Source organism: Emiliania huxleyi (genome assembly GCF_000372725.1).
Source record: "Emiliania huxleyi CCMP1516 unplaced genomic scaffold EMIHUscaffold_62, whole genome shotgun sequence".
Classification (NCBI taxonomy): Eukaryota; Haptophyta; order Isochrysidales; family Noelaerhabdaceae; genus Emiliania; species Emiliania huxleyi.
This window is the reverse complement of record NW_005197351.1, coordinates 545,869-561,809: the sequence shown is the minus strand read 5'-3', so window position 1 is coordinate 561,809 and position 15,941 is coordinate 545,869. Positions and strand designations below refer to the sequence as shown.

Genomic DNA, 15,941 nt, shown 5'->3' with positions numbered 1-15,941 from the left:
GGCGCGGGATATTTATCGGCGCGCCACGTGCCATGATCGGCTTGGAGGAGTGGGCATACGACTGCCATCGCCCTGCCCCCATGACACCTAAAAAGGCGATTCCGGGATCGGAGAGCGGCAGCAACGTGGCTCAGTTGATGGCGAACTTCCGCCAGGGCCTCGAGGCGGAGGGACTGCAATCCAGAGGGATCGAGCACCAGCGCTCGGTGCGGAGCTCTCTGTCGGGAGTGTGACCAGGTCAACTGAGGCGTCTTTTTACGGGGGGTAAGTACACCGAACGCGATTAAAACACCACGGTTTCGAAGCGCCGGCTTTCGCCTCCTGGCGCCCGCCCTCTTCCGCGTCCCTCCCCTGTCCCCTCGACTGCACTCACTCTTTGCATCGTAAATAGGCTCAAACCTTCCCTTGTGCGAGGGGCTGCGGCACCGCGCGCGCTAGCCTCCCGGCCGCGCACGCAGCCGATGCAAGTTGATGCGCTGCTCGACGCGCGGCGGCGGGAGGAGCGGGAGGGTCTCCTCAGGCCGCGAGAGCAGGATCGGCAGCACGTTGAGGGTCAGCTGGGCAAGGAAGAGGCGGCCGACGTCGCCGAAATGGATGCGCGTGTGGTCGTGGTGGCGCATCTCGCCGCGTCGGACGCCTACGTGCTGAATACGCCGACATGAGGGCGTGAAGACGGTGTTATGCAGCGTACTCAGAGCACCGCATGAATACAACGGAGAGGAGTACAGTGAATACAGCGGAAGACGGTCGAAGACAGCGGAGTACGTGTTCTCTCGAGTGCTGGTTGGGAGACATGAATACGTACTCCGCTTCTAGGGCCCGAGATATGGGGAGATATGGGGAGATATGGGGAGATATTCCGCTTCTAGGGTCGGACGCCACTCCAGCTCGCGTTGAACCACGGCAGCGCGGGCACCGTGCGCGCGGCGGCGAGCGCCAGCAGCTTGGCCTCGTGCGCGAGGTAGAGCTGGCGCGTCTGCCAAGGACCAGGCGTGGCGGTTGACCCGCTGGCAATGGTCTGGCGCGGGGTGCTGGGATTGGTGCGTGGGATTGGTGCGTGCGTGTGTGCCGTCGGTGGCACGGCCGGCGGTGCAGTGCCGTGGGGCGGGGGCGGCCCCGCGCCTCCACGCGCGCAGACTCGAGCACGCTCCGCACCACGCACCGTGTCGGGGCGGCCGCAGCGCACCCTGACAGGACGTCCTTCCAGGCCGCCTCTACCTTGCCGTCCCAAGCAAGCTCTTCCGGCGCGGTCGGCCGCCCCTTGACCTCGAGCCACGTCGCGGCGAGGAAGAGGAGGTGCGCGCCGTGCCCGAACGAGTCGGCCTGCCACCCCGTCAGCGTCGCGCGCCTAACGGGGGGGGACACCCCTCTGCCGTCCGCCGCGTGCGCCGCGTCTGCGCCGGCCAGGCGAGCTGCGGCAGCCCGCGCCACTCGCTGTCGAGGTCGGCGGCGTAGACAAAGCTCAAGAGGGTGAGGTCGCCAGAGAGATGCCCCGCGACGCCCTGCCCCGGCCCAGAGGGTGGGTCTTCCTCGGCCGGCAGCTGCAGGGCGGCGCGGTGCTTGCGAAGGGCAGAGGCGATGGCCCGCTCGTACCCGCCCGGGCAAACCATCCTGCGTGCTGAATACGCCGACATGAGGGCGTGAAGACGGTGTTATGCAGCGTACTCAGAGCACCGCATGAATACAACGGAGAGGAGTACAGTGAATACAGCGGAATACGGTCGAATACAGCGGAGTACGCGTTCTCTCGAGCGCTGGTTGGGAGACATGAATACGTACTCCGCTTCTAGGGCCCGAGATGTGGGGAGAGATGGGGAGAGATGGGGAGATATTCCGCTTCTAGGAAAACCATCCGGTACGACCGGCGGCAGTACGAGTCGCAGATCGGATCGGGCACGGCGGTGAGGATGCGGAGGCGGCCTGCGACAGAGAGGCGCGGCGTGGGAAGAGGCGCGGCGTGGGAAGAGGCGCGGCGTGGGAAGAGGCGCGGCGTGGGAAGAGGCGCGGCGTGGGAAGAGGCGCGGCGTGGGAAGAGGCGCGGCGTGGGAAGAGGCGCGGCGCGGAGGCCGAGCGCGGGGAGAGGAGGGGGAGGGAAGGAGTCTGATCTCGAGTGTGGCGGCGGGGCTGGGATGCGACGGCTCCAGAGGAGGAAACGCGCCGGCAGCTTGCGCGACCGTGGCCGGAGGGGCCGAGGAGGAGGGGGGTCTGTCGCCGCCGTCGGAGGTCCAGTCGCGCAGCTTGGCGGCCATGCGGTGCATGAGCGCCCCGCAATAGCCGCTCGTCGTGCCCATCGAGATGGTCAGGCGGGTGGCGCGCTGCGCGCCTGCGCCGCCGGCCGGTTGCCCCGCGCTGGGAGAGGTCGCCGCCGGCCTGACAAGCGCCTTGGAGCACTGCTGGTCCATCCACTCCTGGTACGTGCACGGGAGGGACGCGCCTGCGGCCTCAACACGCCACCGCGCGTTAGGACGGCGCTGCCAACGCGTCCCCGCGCGGGCGCTCTTTGCGGCGCATTCGACTCGAGGCAGCGCCGCCTCCACCAACCTGAACAGAGCGCCGGCCGTGTCGTCACCCCGATGCGAGCGTGGGAGGCGCGCCCCCCCCCCCCCACACCCTCGCCCGGCGCCTGCGCATGCTCCGCAGCGCCACCTGCGCCTCCAGCCGCCGCAGCTCGCCCGCCGACAGCTGCGAGCGCCTCGCGTCTGCGCCGCGTCGCAACGCAACCTCGACGAGGAGGCGGTAGCGCACGCCCCGCATCGTGCTCCACGGGGGTGGGCGCCCCATCTCGACCGCGTGCACGAACCGCCGGTCCACCGTCCACTCGCTGCGAGGCACGCCGCAGAGCTGCTCTGGGTCGAGCATCACCTGCGTACGTGCGGGAGCGCAGTCACCGAGGCGCTGCACGCGGCCGCAGCAGACGCCGCGAGGCGAGGTCCAACCCAGCGGCCGGTGCGCACGTTCAGCAGCACCGCCTGCCCCGCGTGGTATGCGCGCGCCGTGTCGAACATCGAGTCGTTGAGCGCGATGGCTTTGAAGTCAAAGGCTGCGCTCGAGTCTGGAACAGCGTGGCCACGCCGCCGCCGCATGCCGCCCACCGAGTCGACGAGCGCCCACAGCCACCGCCGCGCGGTGGAGTCACCCACGAATGTGAGCGAGCGGCCGCGCAGGAGTGCACGAGCTCTTTCTCTCCCAACCTCGCCAAAGCCGCAGCAGCGTGCCTCGCTCGCCCACTGCCACTGGCCGGAATGCCACTCGCCCGCGCCAGAGCGCAGCAGGCAGGCGCTGGGGTCGCACGAGCTGGACATGCTGTTGTGTGTTGAATGTGCAAGTGGGTGCGAGGTGTTGGCGGAGAGAAGAGGAACCCCGAGTAGTGTACCTACGCGCGCCAAGAGCGCGGCGCCGCTGCTGGCCCGGAAAGTGGGTCAAAAATGACCACCGCGCGTGTAGGCGCGTATCTTAGCTAAGGCTCTACGTGAGGACTCTACGTTTTTGAACGAGTGGGCGGTGCAGGCTGTCTGTTTACAGGCGCCGTCCGCCCGCGCGCGCGCCGACCCAACTCCGAGCACGCTCGCTCGCCGCTGGGCGGCGCGCGTCCACACTGCGTCGGCAACACGACGCAGGAGCTCGCTCACTGCTGCTGCGGCGGCGGCAGCGACGGCGACTGCGAGCTGACGGCTGACGGCTGTACGGCTGTACGGCTGACGGCTGGCGGCCGGCGGCTGCGGCGAACGGCGACGGCTCGGTTCGCGTTCGCCCCGCGACGGTGCGACTGAGCCTGCCACGCTCGATCTGGGAGCCACTCGGCGCCAGTTCGAGCGGCGGTCGGCTCGGCCACTGCGGGTGCGACGCATGATAGAGCTGCTGGGCGCCGCATCGTGTACTACCGACCCACGCCAAGGCGCGGGGCGGTGGTGCTCGCCGGCGCTCGCGGTGCTTCGGTGCTCGAGCGCGCTCAACATTGTGGTCGTTCAGGGCGGCTCGCACAGCGCCCGCAGACACACACACACACACACACACACACACACACACACACACACACACACACACACACACACACACACACACACACACACACACACACACACACACACACACACACACACACACACACACACACACGCAAGGGCGAGGACACGCGCAGGGGCCGCACCTCTAGCGAAGCCCACAGAGTGGGAGACTCCTATCACCGCCCTGCCACCCACGTGAGCCTTTTGGCCGCCTCTGTCAGTGTGCCCGTGGTAGTGAGAGACTGCTGGTGAGAAGCCGGAGGAAGGTCGCTAGTCGAGAGAGATCGCCAGTGGAATAGGGAGTCCACCGTGCTGCGAGCCTGTCGCTGTCCCTTGTCAGGAGCAGGAGAACTAGGAGAGCGCAACCAGTAGGAGGCCCGCGCCTGCCCCCGTGCCGCCGGGTGCAACCTGTCCTATACGAGAGAGGAATCCCTGGGACCCTGTCGTGTGGGTGAACCCTGCCCAGCCCCCCTCCGTGTCGCGATGCGCTCCCCGCTCCCGTTCCCCTGTGTCCCTGATCGTCCTTCCAAGATCCTGCTCGTGCAGGTGGGGACCCTGTCCCTCTCCCACCCCTCGTTTGGCGTGCCCGTTTTATTTTATTTTATTTTATTTAGCTAAGGCTCGCGCCTGACGTGTAAGTGCTCATGTGCACCGAGCCCATATACGCACCTGCATGTGTGGACGCGAGTATTAACTAAGATGAGCGCCCACGCATGAGGATGCGCGTCTGCGTCCAGGTAGCCCAGATACGCGTCTTCGTGCCTGGCGCCTTGAGAGAGAGATTTTTAGCAATACCAAACAACTCTAACACATTGTGTTTGTTGTTTGCCTTGAGTAAGGCTCGCGCCTACACGTGTAGCTGCGTATCTTGAGATGAGCGCCCACGCTTGTGGCGCCTATCTTAGCTAGTACTCGCGGTGTCGGCGCTGCATCGGTGCCTGCATTGTGAAAGAGGCGCTCGGACACTCGAAACGGAGGCGCCTGGAAGAAAACGATACGCATCACGGCGTCTGACCTCGGCGCGCACACGGCCCGGGGCAAGGTGCTTGGGGTGCTACAGCCGTCACGCAGCCCAAGCATGCTGTCGCTCGTCACGCTCACCTCTGCTGCGGCGCTCTTCGGCGGCAAGGACCGAGAGCAGCAAACCTGGTCAAGGATTCCGGGCCAGCTCCCAGTTGCTCCGACCGACAGCGAGATTTACACGTCGAGCGCCTTTGAGCGAGCGTGGACGGGCGGCGCGGTCGCCAAACAGGTCGCCGGCCGTAGAGTTTCAATAGGGGTCCGATCTTGGACTTAGGACTTAAGCTTGCTTACTGCGACTAGGCCGGCGGCCCTGGGCTGTGCAAGCTGGCGTGGTCGCAGCGAGCTAACGCAGCGGAGTGGGCGGCGTGGGTCGCGAACGCAACACACCCACGCGGACAAAGCGTGCTGCGACCTCCGCCCAACATCGCTCGTCACCTCTCCAGGTTCAGGGTCCGCCGACGCTCCGGGCTAATCGAACCGTTGACCGGTATGGCCAGACACCCGCTTGCGTTTGAAAGTGTGTGCAAGAGCTCGTTGCCACTTTCAAGGGCCGAGACGGCGGAGCTTCAGTCGTTGGGTGGAGGGCTCGTGCATCCGCCTGGATTGTTCAACATCGACTACATCCTGCTCGAGAACCAGTGCGACAAGGCTGACAAGGCCGACAAGCCAAAGAGGGGCCGAAACAAGTTCTTCGATCTCGGGTGCACGACATACGGCGACTGGGACGGCGATCCGAGCCGACCTCTGGAGGCATCGGGGAGCGGCCCGTCCATCCCGCTCTTCTTCTCCTGGTATCGCGAGAACTGCGTGGAGTTCGACGACATATACGCGTGGGAGGGGGCTCATCACCGTCCGGCGGCTTGGTGGCGTCACGTCCCGCCGTTCCTCCGGCCAAGGCGCGCCCTCGCTGCCCTCTTCCCGGCAACACTTCCTGCCTCCGAATCGAAACTTCACAACACCCCCACATCCTCACCTGCGCGTGTGCCCAGGATCCGATTCTATAACCACTACATCGAAGAGGCCGACTTGAACACGAGCCAGTTTGGGCCGGCCAGTGCAGCGCCGGACACTAGCTTCCTGAAGGTCTTGCCGCACGCAGCGACCAAGGAAGATTTTGTGTCGGTCAAGCTCGACATCGACGGAGGCCCTGAGCTGGAGATCGCCTACGGCATCGCCAGTCGCCCAGAGCTGGCCGAGCTTGTGGACGAGCTCTTCTTTGAATATCACTTTCAATTCGACGGGAATAATTTTGGCTGGGGAGACGCAGTCTCGCACGCGGCTGTTGACGAGGCGATCAAGCTCATGCATCACCTCCGGTCGCTTGGAATCAGAAGCCACTTCTGGATCTAGGAGGGGGCGGGAGTGGGGGGGGGGGGGGGGGGGGCTCGGGTTGCGCGCGCAGGGGGGGCGCGCGCAAAAAAACACACCGTTTACCCACGCCCGTCCTTTAAGGGGCCTTGGACTTTTAAGCCGGGCGCACCCCCCGGGGGGCTCCTGTCCTCTAACTTTGCGGCCAGGAATTGCGAGGGACGCCCCCCCCCCCCCCCCCTTGGGCAAAAACGGGGGTTTGGGCCAAATTTGCTAAAAAGCCGAAACAAATTTGAAACTGTACATGCTTGCAGCGCCGGTACATTATGACATAGGGGCACGCACCGCCCGCGCCTCGGGAACAAAATGCGCGGGCATGAGTGCATAGATCTTGCGGGTAGCCCTCACAGCTCACGGGGCAAAAAAGATGTGCACACCAAGGTGCGCGCAACTGTCGGCCGGCAAGGCGCACCTCGAAGAGATTGCGCACCTCAGAGCTCGCTCTTCGTTGTCGGCGGGGGCGCCTTGATGCCGCCCTCGATGGCCGCCACCTCCGAGTTGAAGGCACCCACCTGGCGTGAGATGCGAGTGGCGCTAATGAGTGACCGCCGCCCGCCCAACGCCCCGCGTCCGCGAGGGCGCGCGCGCCTGCGTGAGGGCGCCGTCGGCCGAGAGGGTGGCGCCGGTGACGTAGGAGGCACGCCCGTTGTCGCTGAGGAAGAGGATCGGGCCCGCCATCTCCCACGGCTCGGCGATGGAGCCGAGCGGGATGGCGCGGTCTACCGCCTGCCGAGGGGCGGCGGGCGTCGCGAGCTCTCCCGGCCCTCCGGGCTCCGCGTGGCGCGGCTGATCGCCTTGCGGCCCTCTGTCCACTTTGGGTCGTCGGGCCCGAGCCGCTCGCCGTAGTCGTCCCTCAGCATCTGCGTGTGGATCAGGCCTGCGCCGGCGTCCGCGACGGCGGGCGTGTGAGCGGCGGGCGCGGCGGGCGCGGCCTCGCGGCCGGCTCCTGGGTTGAGCACGTTGACTCGGATGCCTCGCGGCGCATACTTGACCGCGGCCTGCTTGGAGAAGCCCTGCGTCGCAAACTTGGAGGCGGTGTACATGGTGCCGCATACGCCCGCGTGCTCGCCGCACAGCGAGCCCACGTTGACCACCGAGCCGCGCTTGCCCGTGTCGACCCAGTGCTTGATCTCGGCGTGCATCGAGTAGAGCATCTGAACGCGCGCGCGAGAGCGGTGGTGAGTGTGCCTGCTCGTGACGCGCGGGGAGTGGAGCGGCCTGGCCGCGACGGGAGAGCGGCGGCGGGGAGTGGCGGGAGCCGGCGCGAGCGTGGAGGGAGGAGGGCGGCGGGTCCTCAGCGCGCGCCCCGTAAATGTTGAGTCCCATCGGGTCGAGAGGCGAGCCAAGAAGCTCGAGCAGCCGCGGCTCGCCTGCCTGGACGCCGGGCACTCCCGCCATGCCCGCGGCGTTGACAGCGACGTCGAGCCCGCCCAGCAAGCGGATCGCCTGGGAGGAGCAAAGAGGTTGCCACAGTGAGCACCCCGATCCCGCCGGATGGAGGGCCGTGAGATTGTCTGCACTGCTGTGTGGTGTAACTGAGGTTGTCTGCACTGCTGTGTGGTGGAACACACCTCTGCCACCACGCCCAGTGCCTGCGTCTCGTTGGCCAGATTGCCGGCGACCGCGTGCACTGCCACGCCCGGACAGGCCGAAGGGGTCTGCGAGCGCAGCGCATCCGCCGTGCGCTGCGCTTTGGCGGAGCTCGAGCCGGCGATCACGACGTCCGCACACTCGTTGCGGAAGCCGAGCGCTGCCGCCAAGCCGATTCCACTGGAGCCGCCGGTGACGAGCACCTTCTTGCCTGCAAAGCGGCTTGCAAAGGGCGAGAGCTTCGCGGTCCACTCGGGCAGCGCCGCGTACTCATCCTCGGGGACGGCTGCTTCGCCGGACGCGGTGAGGGCGATTGCGGTGATGAGTGGCAACGGCATTTGTTGACGGGTCCACGTAACAATAGCCAGCTCTGACAAGCTGTGTGCCGCCCTCGTCCGGTGACCTCTCGTATCCGTCTGCACCCCTCTCGGGCCGTGAAAAGCTCTCTTCCGCACAGCCGGTCGACACAGACGACACACCCAACCACCTACCTACTTAGAAGACTTCAAATCCTGATAGGGCGCGTCGTGCCGCTCGCTCTAGCACGCACGACCGCCGAGTGCGAAACGAAACTGCGAATCCTAAAATAGTGTAGATGTGACAATGCGAGAGATATCCCAGCCTCCGTGCCGCGATGCGCCCGCCGCCCCCTCCCCCTCGCTTTTGCAATATCCTGCAAAGGTCGGGACTGTCTTGTCCTCGACCCAGCCCTAGTCGCGACGGCGTCTACACAGATCTTGTTCTGCCGGCTTCGCAAACGAATAAATAAAGGAGCAAGAGGCGGCGCGCGATGCCTTCCAACCACGTCGTGAAGGCGTTCCTGAGCGACCTGAACCACGCGGCCGCTCCGAGCGACATCGTCGTCTGGGACGTCGGCGCGAACGACGGCGGATGGTCGAATCGTCTCATGCAGCTGCTGCCGGAGCGCCACCGAAACGCCACACGGCTGAGCGTCTTCGAGCCGCAGCCGCGCTTCGCGGACGAGCTGACGAGCCTCGCCGCGCGGTGGAGCGGCACCTTCCACGCGGTGGCCGCGGCCACGGCCGACGGCAGCCTGAATTTCTTCGCGCCGCCGCGCAACGCGAGCAAAGCGGACACCGTCGTTGCGTCGCTGCTGGACTCGAACCGCCCGTCCGTCGCGAAGGAGCAGATCTCGGTGCCGGCGTTTGACCTTGCGGTGCCCATGCTGCGGCTGCGACCGGACGAGATCGTGTTGATCAAGCTCGACGTCGAGGGCTACGAATTTGAGCTGCTGCCGCACCTCCTCGTGAGCGGCGCGCTCTGCCTCGTCGACTACCTGCACATCGAGTGGCATCCATCGGTGCTGTCCCAGTCGAGGCTGAGCCGGGGGCTCGCGCTCGGGGAGGCGATGAACCTGGTGCTCCGTGGCTGTACGCGGCCGCCGAGAGCCATCGGCCACGAAGGGCTCTCGGAGAGGCAGCTGAGGCGGTTCCAGAAGTACGCGCTGGGGTGCGCCGGCGGCCTGAAGCCGGCCTGAGTCGGTGCTTCTGTGCTAGAGCGCTCCTAGCTAGATCGTTGTTTACGCGATCGAATTTTGTTATTGAGGAGACCGTCCCGTCGTTCGTGCACGGCGGTGCTCGCCCTCGCGTTCAATCCAGAAGCGCATCGTCGTAGCACTAGCAGGTGCTGTCCCGGCCGGTCTGACGTGACGTACACTACTCTCTGCAAGGGCCGGTGACGGTAAAAGCCGTAACCAGCTACGACCTCTACGAGCCACCAGCGCCACGCCCCTCGTCCCGTGGCCTCCCGCGCCCACCCCGCCCACCCCGCCCACCGCGCCCACCGCGCCCACCGCGCCCACTGCGCCCCCCTCGCTGTCGCCCACCGACCGCCGCCGTGGCGCCCGCGGGCTGTGCATGGGGCGCAGTGCGCGAGGGCGGCTGGTGGACAAACGTCGCCTGCGCCGCCACCAGCCGCCCAGTTGCGACGATGGGCAGCGCCGGCTGGCGGCAGGCCGGGCAGTTGCTGTCGCGCTCCAGCACGCGCGGCGCACACGTCTCGCAGTACAGCGCGTGGCCGCACGCGAAGCGGACCGACCGAGGCGCGTCCCAGCAGAGGTCACACAGGCGCTCCTCGGCTGCCGCCGTCTCCCCCACCTCCCCCGCCGCTTGAGTATGCCAAGAAGAGACATGCTCGTGTAAGAGGCGGCGAGGCGGCTGCGGCTGCGGGCGGCCTTCTCGCCAAAGACACGCCACGCGGAGGCGTGCGGGGCGTCTAGAAGAGGCGCAGGGTGCCTCGCAAAGGCGGCGAGCGCATGTATGGCGTGCGGGAGAGCTCGCTTAGGTGGAGCGTCGTGCTCGATCGCCTCGAGCAGCCAGCTGCCTCTGGTTTGCGTCGCGCGCCACACGGCGGCAAGTCGCGAGCAATTAAGCGCCCCGAGGGCGCTTGAGAGGGTGTGTGCGTGGCTGAGGGGCGCGCTAGAGCGGCACGGTGAGCCCTAGCAAGGCGCGGGGCGCGCTCGAGCGGGCGGCCGCTACGAACTCTGAGCATGCCGAGACGAGGCATGCGAGTGTGAGAGGCGGCGAGGGGGCTGCGGCTGCAGGCGGCCGTCTCGCCAAAGGCACGCCACGCGGGGGCGTGCGGTGCGTCTGGAGGAGGCGCAAGGCGCCTCGCAACGTCAGCCGGCGCTAGCAATGAGCCCTAGCGAGACTGGGGCGCGCTCGAGCGGGCGGCCGCTATGAATCGGTATGCCAAGAAGACAGAGGCGTGCCCGTGTATAGGAGGCGGCGTGGCGGCTGCGGCTGCGGGCGGCCGTCTCGCCAAAGGCACGCCACGCCGGGGCGTGCGGTGCGTATGGAGGAGGCGCAGGGCGCCTCGCGAAGGCGGCGAGCGCATGTGTGGCGCCTCGAGAGGCAGCTCGACACAGCGAAAGTAGAGTGTCGTGCTAGAGCGACTCGAGCAGCTGCCTCTGGTTTGCGTCGCGCGCCACACGGCGGCAGGTCGCGAGCAACGAAGCGCCCCGAGGGCACTTGAGAGGGTGTCTGCGCGGCCGAGGGGCGCGCTAGAGCGGCACGGTGAGCCCTAGCAAGGCGTGGGGCGCGCTCGAGCGGGCGGTCACCATGAATGTCCGAGTATGCCAAGAAGAGGCATGCTCGTGTAAGAGGCGGCGAGGCGGCTGCGGCTGCAGGCGGCCGTCTCGCCAATGGCACGCCACGCGGGGGCGTGCGGTGCGTATGGAGGAGGCGCAGGGCGCCTCGCAAAGGCGGCGAGCGCATGTGTGGCGCGCCGAGGGGCCGCTCAGCGCGGCGGAGTAGAGCGTTGCGCTCGATAGACTCGAGCAGCTGCCTCTGGTTTGCGTCGCGTGCCACACGGCGGCAAGTCGCGAGCAATTAAGCGCCCCGAGGGCACTGGAGAGGGTGTCTGCGCGGCCGAGGGGCACGCTAGCGCGGCACGGTGAGCCCTAGCAAGGCGCGGGGCGCGCTCGAGCGGGCGGCCGCTACGAACTCTGAGCATGCCGAGACGAGGCATGCTCGTGTAAGAGGCGGCGAGGGGGCTGCGGCTGCAGGCGGCCGTCTCGCCAATGGCACGCCACGCGGGGGCGTGCGGTGCGCCTGGGGGAGGCGCAGGACGCCTCGCGAAGGCGGCGAGCGCATGCAGAGCGCCTCGAGAGGTCGCTCGACACAGCGAAGTAGAGTGTCGTGCTAGAGCGGCTCGAGCAGCTGCCTCTGGTTTGCGTCGCGCGCCACACGGCGGCAGGTCGCGAGCAACGAAGCGCCCCGAGGGCACTTGAGAGGGTGTCTGCGCGGCCGAGGGGCGCGCTAGAGCGGCACGGCGAGCCCTAGCCGGGCGTGGGGCGCGCTCGCGCGGGCGGTCACCATGAACCTCCGAGTATGCCAAGAAGAGGCATGCTCGTGTAAGAGGCGGCGAGGCGGCGGAGCCGGCGGCTGCGGGGGGCGGCCTTCTCGCCAAAGGCACGCCACGCGAAGGCGTGAGGGGTGTGTAGAGGAGGCGCAGGGCGCCTCGCAAAGTCGGCCAGTTAATGTGTGGGGCGCTGAGTGGTCGCTCAGCGCGGCGGAGTAGAGCGTTGCGCTCGATCGGCTGGAGCAGCTGTCTCTGGTTTGTGTCGCGCGCCACGAGGAGGCATGTCGCGGGCGATGCAGCGCCCCGAGGGCACTCGAGCAGAGGGCACTCGAGAGGGTGCCTGCGCGGCTGAGGGGCGCGCTAGAGCGGCACGGTGAGCCCTAGCGAGGCGCGGAGGCGTTGCGTGCGAGCGCAGCAACGAGGCTGGTCGGACGGACTGCGGGGTCGTGCGACTTCCTAGGAGAGCGGGACTGGAGGGGTTTCATGCCTCCACAGGTTCGCCTTCCTCTTCGGGCGGGAAGAGGGAGGGGAGGGGGATGTCGCCGACATAGACCTAGAGGAAGAGGTCTAGGCCGGGACGTGAGGGCGTGTGACCTTGTGGCGGAGCGCCAGTGTGGCGCTCGGGTTGGAGGCATGCTGCCAGCGTCTTGGGAGGGTCGTGGGCGCCGCGCCCAGACCCTCGTTTTGGGGTGGGGGAGCCACTTCGGTAACACGCGTTTAGGGTGTGGGTGGCTGTTCGAGAAAGAATTCCGAAGCGGAAATCTTTGGGAGATCTCAGGAGATCTCGCGCACTCGAACAGGGCACTCACGTGCGGTTGCTCCTCTCTACCCACTCATGGCGTCTCCTGAGAGGACAGCGCCATGACTGTTGTGCATACACACGTTCGGAGCGGACACGACTAGAATAAATATTCTCCACCGCGTGAGCGCACGCGAACAAAGGACGGAATATTTATTCGGCCGGAGCTGGGCCGCATAAATTGGGAGACGGACTGTGAAGGACGTCAGCAAGTTAGACGTTTCACTCTCCAGAATCGCGCGCACCGCGATGGTGCGCGCGTGTATCATGGCACCGCTCGCGCCCGCCCGCCCGCCACTGCTCGCGTTGGAAGCATGGGATGACGTGGTGAGGTGGGGCAGCAATGATTGCGCAGGCAGGGGAAAATCTCATGTGAACTTCCTTGCGAGACCATTGTAGTGACGGATGTACACGCCGTCCTCGCGGTCTCAGCTTGGTCGGATCCTTGAGTCGCGTCGGGAGGGTTCCTGCCCCTTCCTCGTCACAGCCAGGGACCATCACGGAACCTGGCCAGGGGAGCACCACCGTGCGGGGGTGGCTGTTCGAGAAAGAATTCCGAAGCGGAAATCTTTGGGAGATCTCAGGAGATCTCGCGCACTCGAACAGGGCACTCACGTGCGGTTGCTCCTCTCTACCCACTCATGGCGTCTCCTGAGAGGACAGCGCCATGACTGTTGTGCATACACACGTTCGGAGCGGACACGACTAGAATAAATATTCCCTGTGTCGAGCCTGTGTGCTGTGAGAGTGAGTTGCGTTGTTTGCTTGCCGAATTGTGGCGGCGCGGGCCTTGCAATCCGTGACGGTCGCTCCGCGCCCACTCATCCATGGCGCACGCATCCTTTGCAATCCGTGACGAGGCGTCTCTCAACGTGCTCATTCCGATGGGCGGCCGCGGCGAAGTCTTCCGCGAGGCCGGCTACGTCTTTCCAAAGCCGCTCATCAAGATTGCAGGCCGGCCGATGCTCTTCCACATGCTCGACAACCTGCAGCTGCGGCTGGGCGATGTGATCTGGCTCGTCGTGCCGCACTCGATGCACGGCCAGTACGAGGCCGAGTTTGCGCTGCTGCAGCGGCAGTATCCTGCTGCCGACATCCGCGTCGTCACCTTCAAGATGGTGACGCGCGGGGCGGTCGAGACGCTCTTCATCGGGCTGCAGCACATGTCGCCGGCCGAGCTGTCGCGCAAGACCCTCTGCCTCGACTGCGACAACCTCTACTTCTCCGACGTGCTCGGCGCCTTCCGCACGCTCCCGCGCGACACGTCCGCCTGCTTCTACTTCACCGACCGGGGGACGGCGGCGATCTACTCGTACCTGCGGCTCGAGGAGGGGAGCGGCGCGGTGCTTGAGGTGGCAGAGAAGGTCGCCATCTCGGACCACGCCAACGTCGGCGCCTACGGCTTTGCACCCTAGAAGCGGAGTACGTATTCATGCCTCCCAACCAGCACTCGAGAGGACACGCACTCCGCTGTCTTCGACCGTCTTCCGCTGCGGTCCCTGTATTCTTCTCCGTTGTATTCACGCGGTGCTCTGAAGACGCTGCACAATACCGTCTTCCTGCCCCGAGGCTGGCGTATCCAACACGTAGGCTTTGCTTCCGGATCGCTCCTGCACCGCTTCGCGCGCGAGGTGCTCGACGACCCTCGGAGAGAGGTCGTCTCTCCCCATCTCTCCGTCTGTCTCACCAGATCTCACGCTGTCTCCCCATATCTCCCCATATCTCGACGACCCGCCGAGAGGGCTCCCCTAACCCTCGCCCCCCCTCGCCTCCCTCGCCTCCCGCCCCCTCTCCAACACCTCTCCCCATCCCTCTCCCGCCTCGCTCCCCTCCCGCCTCGCTCCCCTCCCCTCCCTCCCCCTCCCCTCCTCGGCCCGACCCTACCTCCGCCCCCGCCCCTCCTCGCGATGCATTACTATGTCTCCAACCTCATCTCGCGCATATCTCCCCATATCTCCCCACATCTCCCTCCAGGCGATGCATTACTACGTCTCCAACCTCATCTCGCGCATATCTCCCCATATCTCCCCACATCTCCCCACATCTCCCTCCAGGCGATGCATTACTACGTCTCCAACCTCATCTCGCGCATGCTCGACCAGGGACGCCCTTTCGTCGGTGCCATCCGAGGCGGCGACACGCGCCGCGCCGCCAGGCGCCGTCCCCGGACATGTCCACGACCCGTCCCGTAGGCTTGCCCGCCGAGCAGACGTCGCAGTGTGGCGCGCGACTCTAGCCGTGGGGCCAATGCCAGCACAGTGCCAGCCCAGTGCCAGCCCAGTGCCAGCACAGTGCCAGCACAGTGCCAGCACAGTGCCAGCCCAGTGCCAGCCCAGTGCCAGCACAGTGCCAGCCCAGTGCCAGCCCAGTGCCAGCACAGTGCCAGCACAGTGCCAGCACAGTGCCAGCCCAGTGCCAGCCCAGTGCCAGCCCAGTGCCAGCACAGTGCCAGCACAGTGCCAGCGCAATGCCAGCCCAGTGCCAGCGCACAGTGCCAGCACAGTGCCCCTCACCTGCCATATCTCCCCATATCTCCCCATATCTCCCCACATCTCCCGCAGGCACGCCCACGAGGCTCGAGGCGTTCATCGACACGGTCGCCGCGGGGCGCGCGCTCGGCTCGATCAAGCGGCGCTTCTGCTTCGCGCTCGACGACGTGTTGGTCACGCACCCGCAGGCCATATCTCCCCACATCTCCCCATATCTCCCCCTATCTCGACGACGTGCTGGTCACGCACCCGCAGGCCATATCTCCCCACATCTCCCCATATCTCCCCCTATCTCGACGACGTGCTGGTCAAGCATCCGCAGGCCATATCTCCCCACATCTCCCCATATCTCCCCCTATCTCGACGACGTGCTGGTCAAGCATCCGCAGGCCGCGCAACGTTGCCTCCCCCCCGCTCTCTCTTCCAACTCCACTTGCGACACTTGCGAGACTTGCGAGAGACACTTGCGAGACTTGCGAGAGACACTTGCGAGACTTGCGAGAGACACCTCCGAGACACTTCCGTGTGACACTTGCGAGAGCCGCCCCTTGCCCGCCCGCTTGGTGGTGCGACACGAGCTGTGCGAGCCCAGTGGCCGGCTGCTGCGGCGCGCAGCCTCCGTGATGCAGCCGCAAGGCTGCGACGCGACGTAGCAGTAGCTGTGTAGCGGATGTTGTCGCAGCTGGCAAAGCTCGCAAGCTCGCCGTGCAGGTGCCTGGAGACTTCTCAACCGTCAAGCCCATCGAGCGCAACATCCAGCTGGTCCGCGAGCTCAAGGCACCTCTCCGCCCACCTCTCCCCCTCTCCCCACCTATCCCCACCTCCCCCCCACCTCTCCCCACCTCT

General features: G+C 66.4%; 7 protein-coding genes across 7 annotated transcripts in view; 4 read left to right on the top strand and 3 right to left on the bottom strand.

Annotated features, from left to right (window-relative positions):
- Nucleotides 1–419: 419 nt before the first annotated feature.
- Nucleotides 420–3,302, bottom strand: EMIHUDRAFT_465088 (hypothetical protein; the record flags this gene model as incomplete). The annotated part of the gene is made up of 8 exons (XM_005763788.1): nt 420–637; nt 880–976; nt 1,123–1,348; nt 1,429–1,611; nt 1,850–1,920; nt 2,175–2,408; nt 2,647–2,862; nt 2,955–3,302. 8 exons carry the CDS (start codon nt 3,300–3,302, stop codon nt 435–437), a joined length of 1,578 nt encoding a protein of 525 aa, XP_005763845.1. The 3' UTR covers nt 420–434.
- A 192-nt stretch (nt 3,303–3,494) lies between these two features.
- Nucleotides 3,495–4,210, bottom strand: EMIHUDRAFT_357859 (hypothetical protein). The gene has a single exon (XM_005763787.1). It carries the CDS (start codon nt 3,869–3,871, stop codon nt 3,626–3,628), a length of 246 nt encoding a protein of 81 aa, XP_005763844.1. The 5' UTR covers nt 3,872–4,210; the 3' UTR covers nt 3,495–3,625.
- Nucleotides 4,211–6,826: 2,616 nt separating this feature from the next.
- On the bottom strand, nt 6,827–8,323 carry EMIHUDRAFT_214786 (hypothetical protein; the record flags this gene model as incomplete). The annotated part of the gene is made up of 5 exons (XM_005763786.1): nt 6,827–6,907; nt 6,942–7,121; nt 7,355–7,549; nt 7,785–7,841; nt 7,967–8,323. The coding sequence occupies 5 exons, from the start codon at nt 8,321–8,323 to the stop codon at nt 6,827–6,829; spliced, it is 870 nt and encodes a 289-aa protein (XP_005763843.1).
- Nucleotides 8,324–8,775: 452 nt separating this feature from the next.
- On the top strand, nt 8,776–9,483 carry EMIHUDRAFT_214785 (hypothetical protein; the record flags this gene model as incomplete). The annotated part of the gene is made up of 1 exon (XM_005763785.1): nt 8,776–9,483. The coding sequence occupies one exon, from the start codon at nt 8,776–8,778 to the stop codon at nt 9,481–9,483; it is 708 nt and encodes a 235-aa protein (XP_005763842.1).
- Nucleotides 9,484–13,399: 3,916 nt separating this feature from the next.
- EMIHUDRAFT_452468 (hypothetical protein) lies at nt 13,400–14,842 on the top strand (the record flags this gene model as incomplete). Its single annotated transcript, XM_005763784.1, has 4 exons — nt 13,400–14,007; nt 14,197–14,261; nt 14,661–14,724; nt 14,799–14,842. The coding sequence occupies exons 1-4, from the start codon at nt 13,434–13,436 to the stop codon at nt 14,840–14,842; spliced, it is 747 nt and encodes a 248-aa protein (XP_005763841.1). The 5' UTR covers nt 13,400–13,433.
- A 231-nt stretch (nt 14,843–15,073) lies between these two features.
- On the top strand, nt 15,074–15,748 carry EMIHUDRAFT_214782 (hypothetical protein; the record flags this gene model as incomplete). Its single annotated transcript, XM_005763783.1, has 3 exons — nt 15,074–15,108; nt 15,181–15,268; nt 15,674–15,748. The coding sequence occupies 3 exons, from the start codon at nt 15,074–15,076 to the stop codon at nt 15,746–15,748; spliced, it is 198 nt and encodes a 65-aa protein (XP_005763840.1).
- A 58-nt stretch (nt 15,749–15,806) lies between these two features.
- Nucleotides 15,807–15,941, top strand: part of EMIHUDRAFT_465087 (hypothetical protein) — a gene marked incomplete at both ends in the record, with an annotated part of 6,609 nt that continues 6,474 nt past the window's right edge. Inside the window, one exon of the mRNA XM_005763782.1 lies at nt 15,807–15,857. Within this exon, the coding sequence (XP_005763839.1) occupies nt 15,807–15,857 (51 nt within the window). The remainder of the gene's footprint in view (nt 15,858–15,941) is intronic.

Excerpts from the sequence above, each read along its gene's own strand:
- EMIHUDRAFT_357859 (XM_005763787.1), bottom strand. The coding sequence starts at position 3,871 with ATGCGGCGCCCAGCAGCTCTATCATGCGTCGCACCCGCAGTGGCCGAG.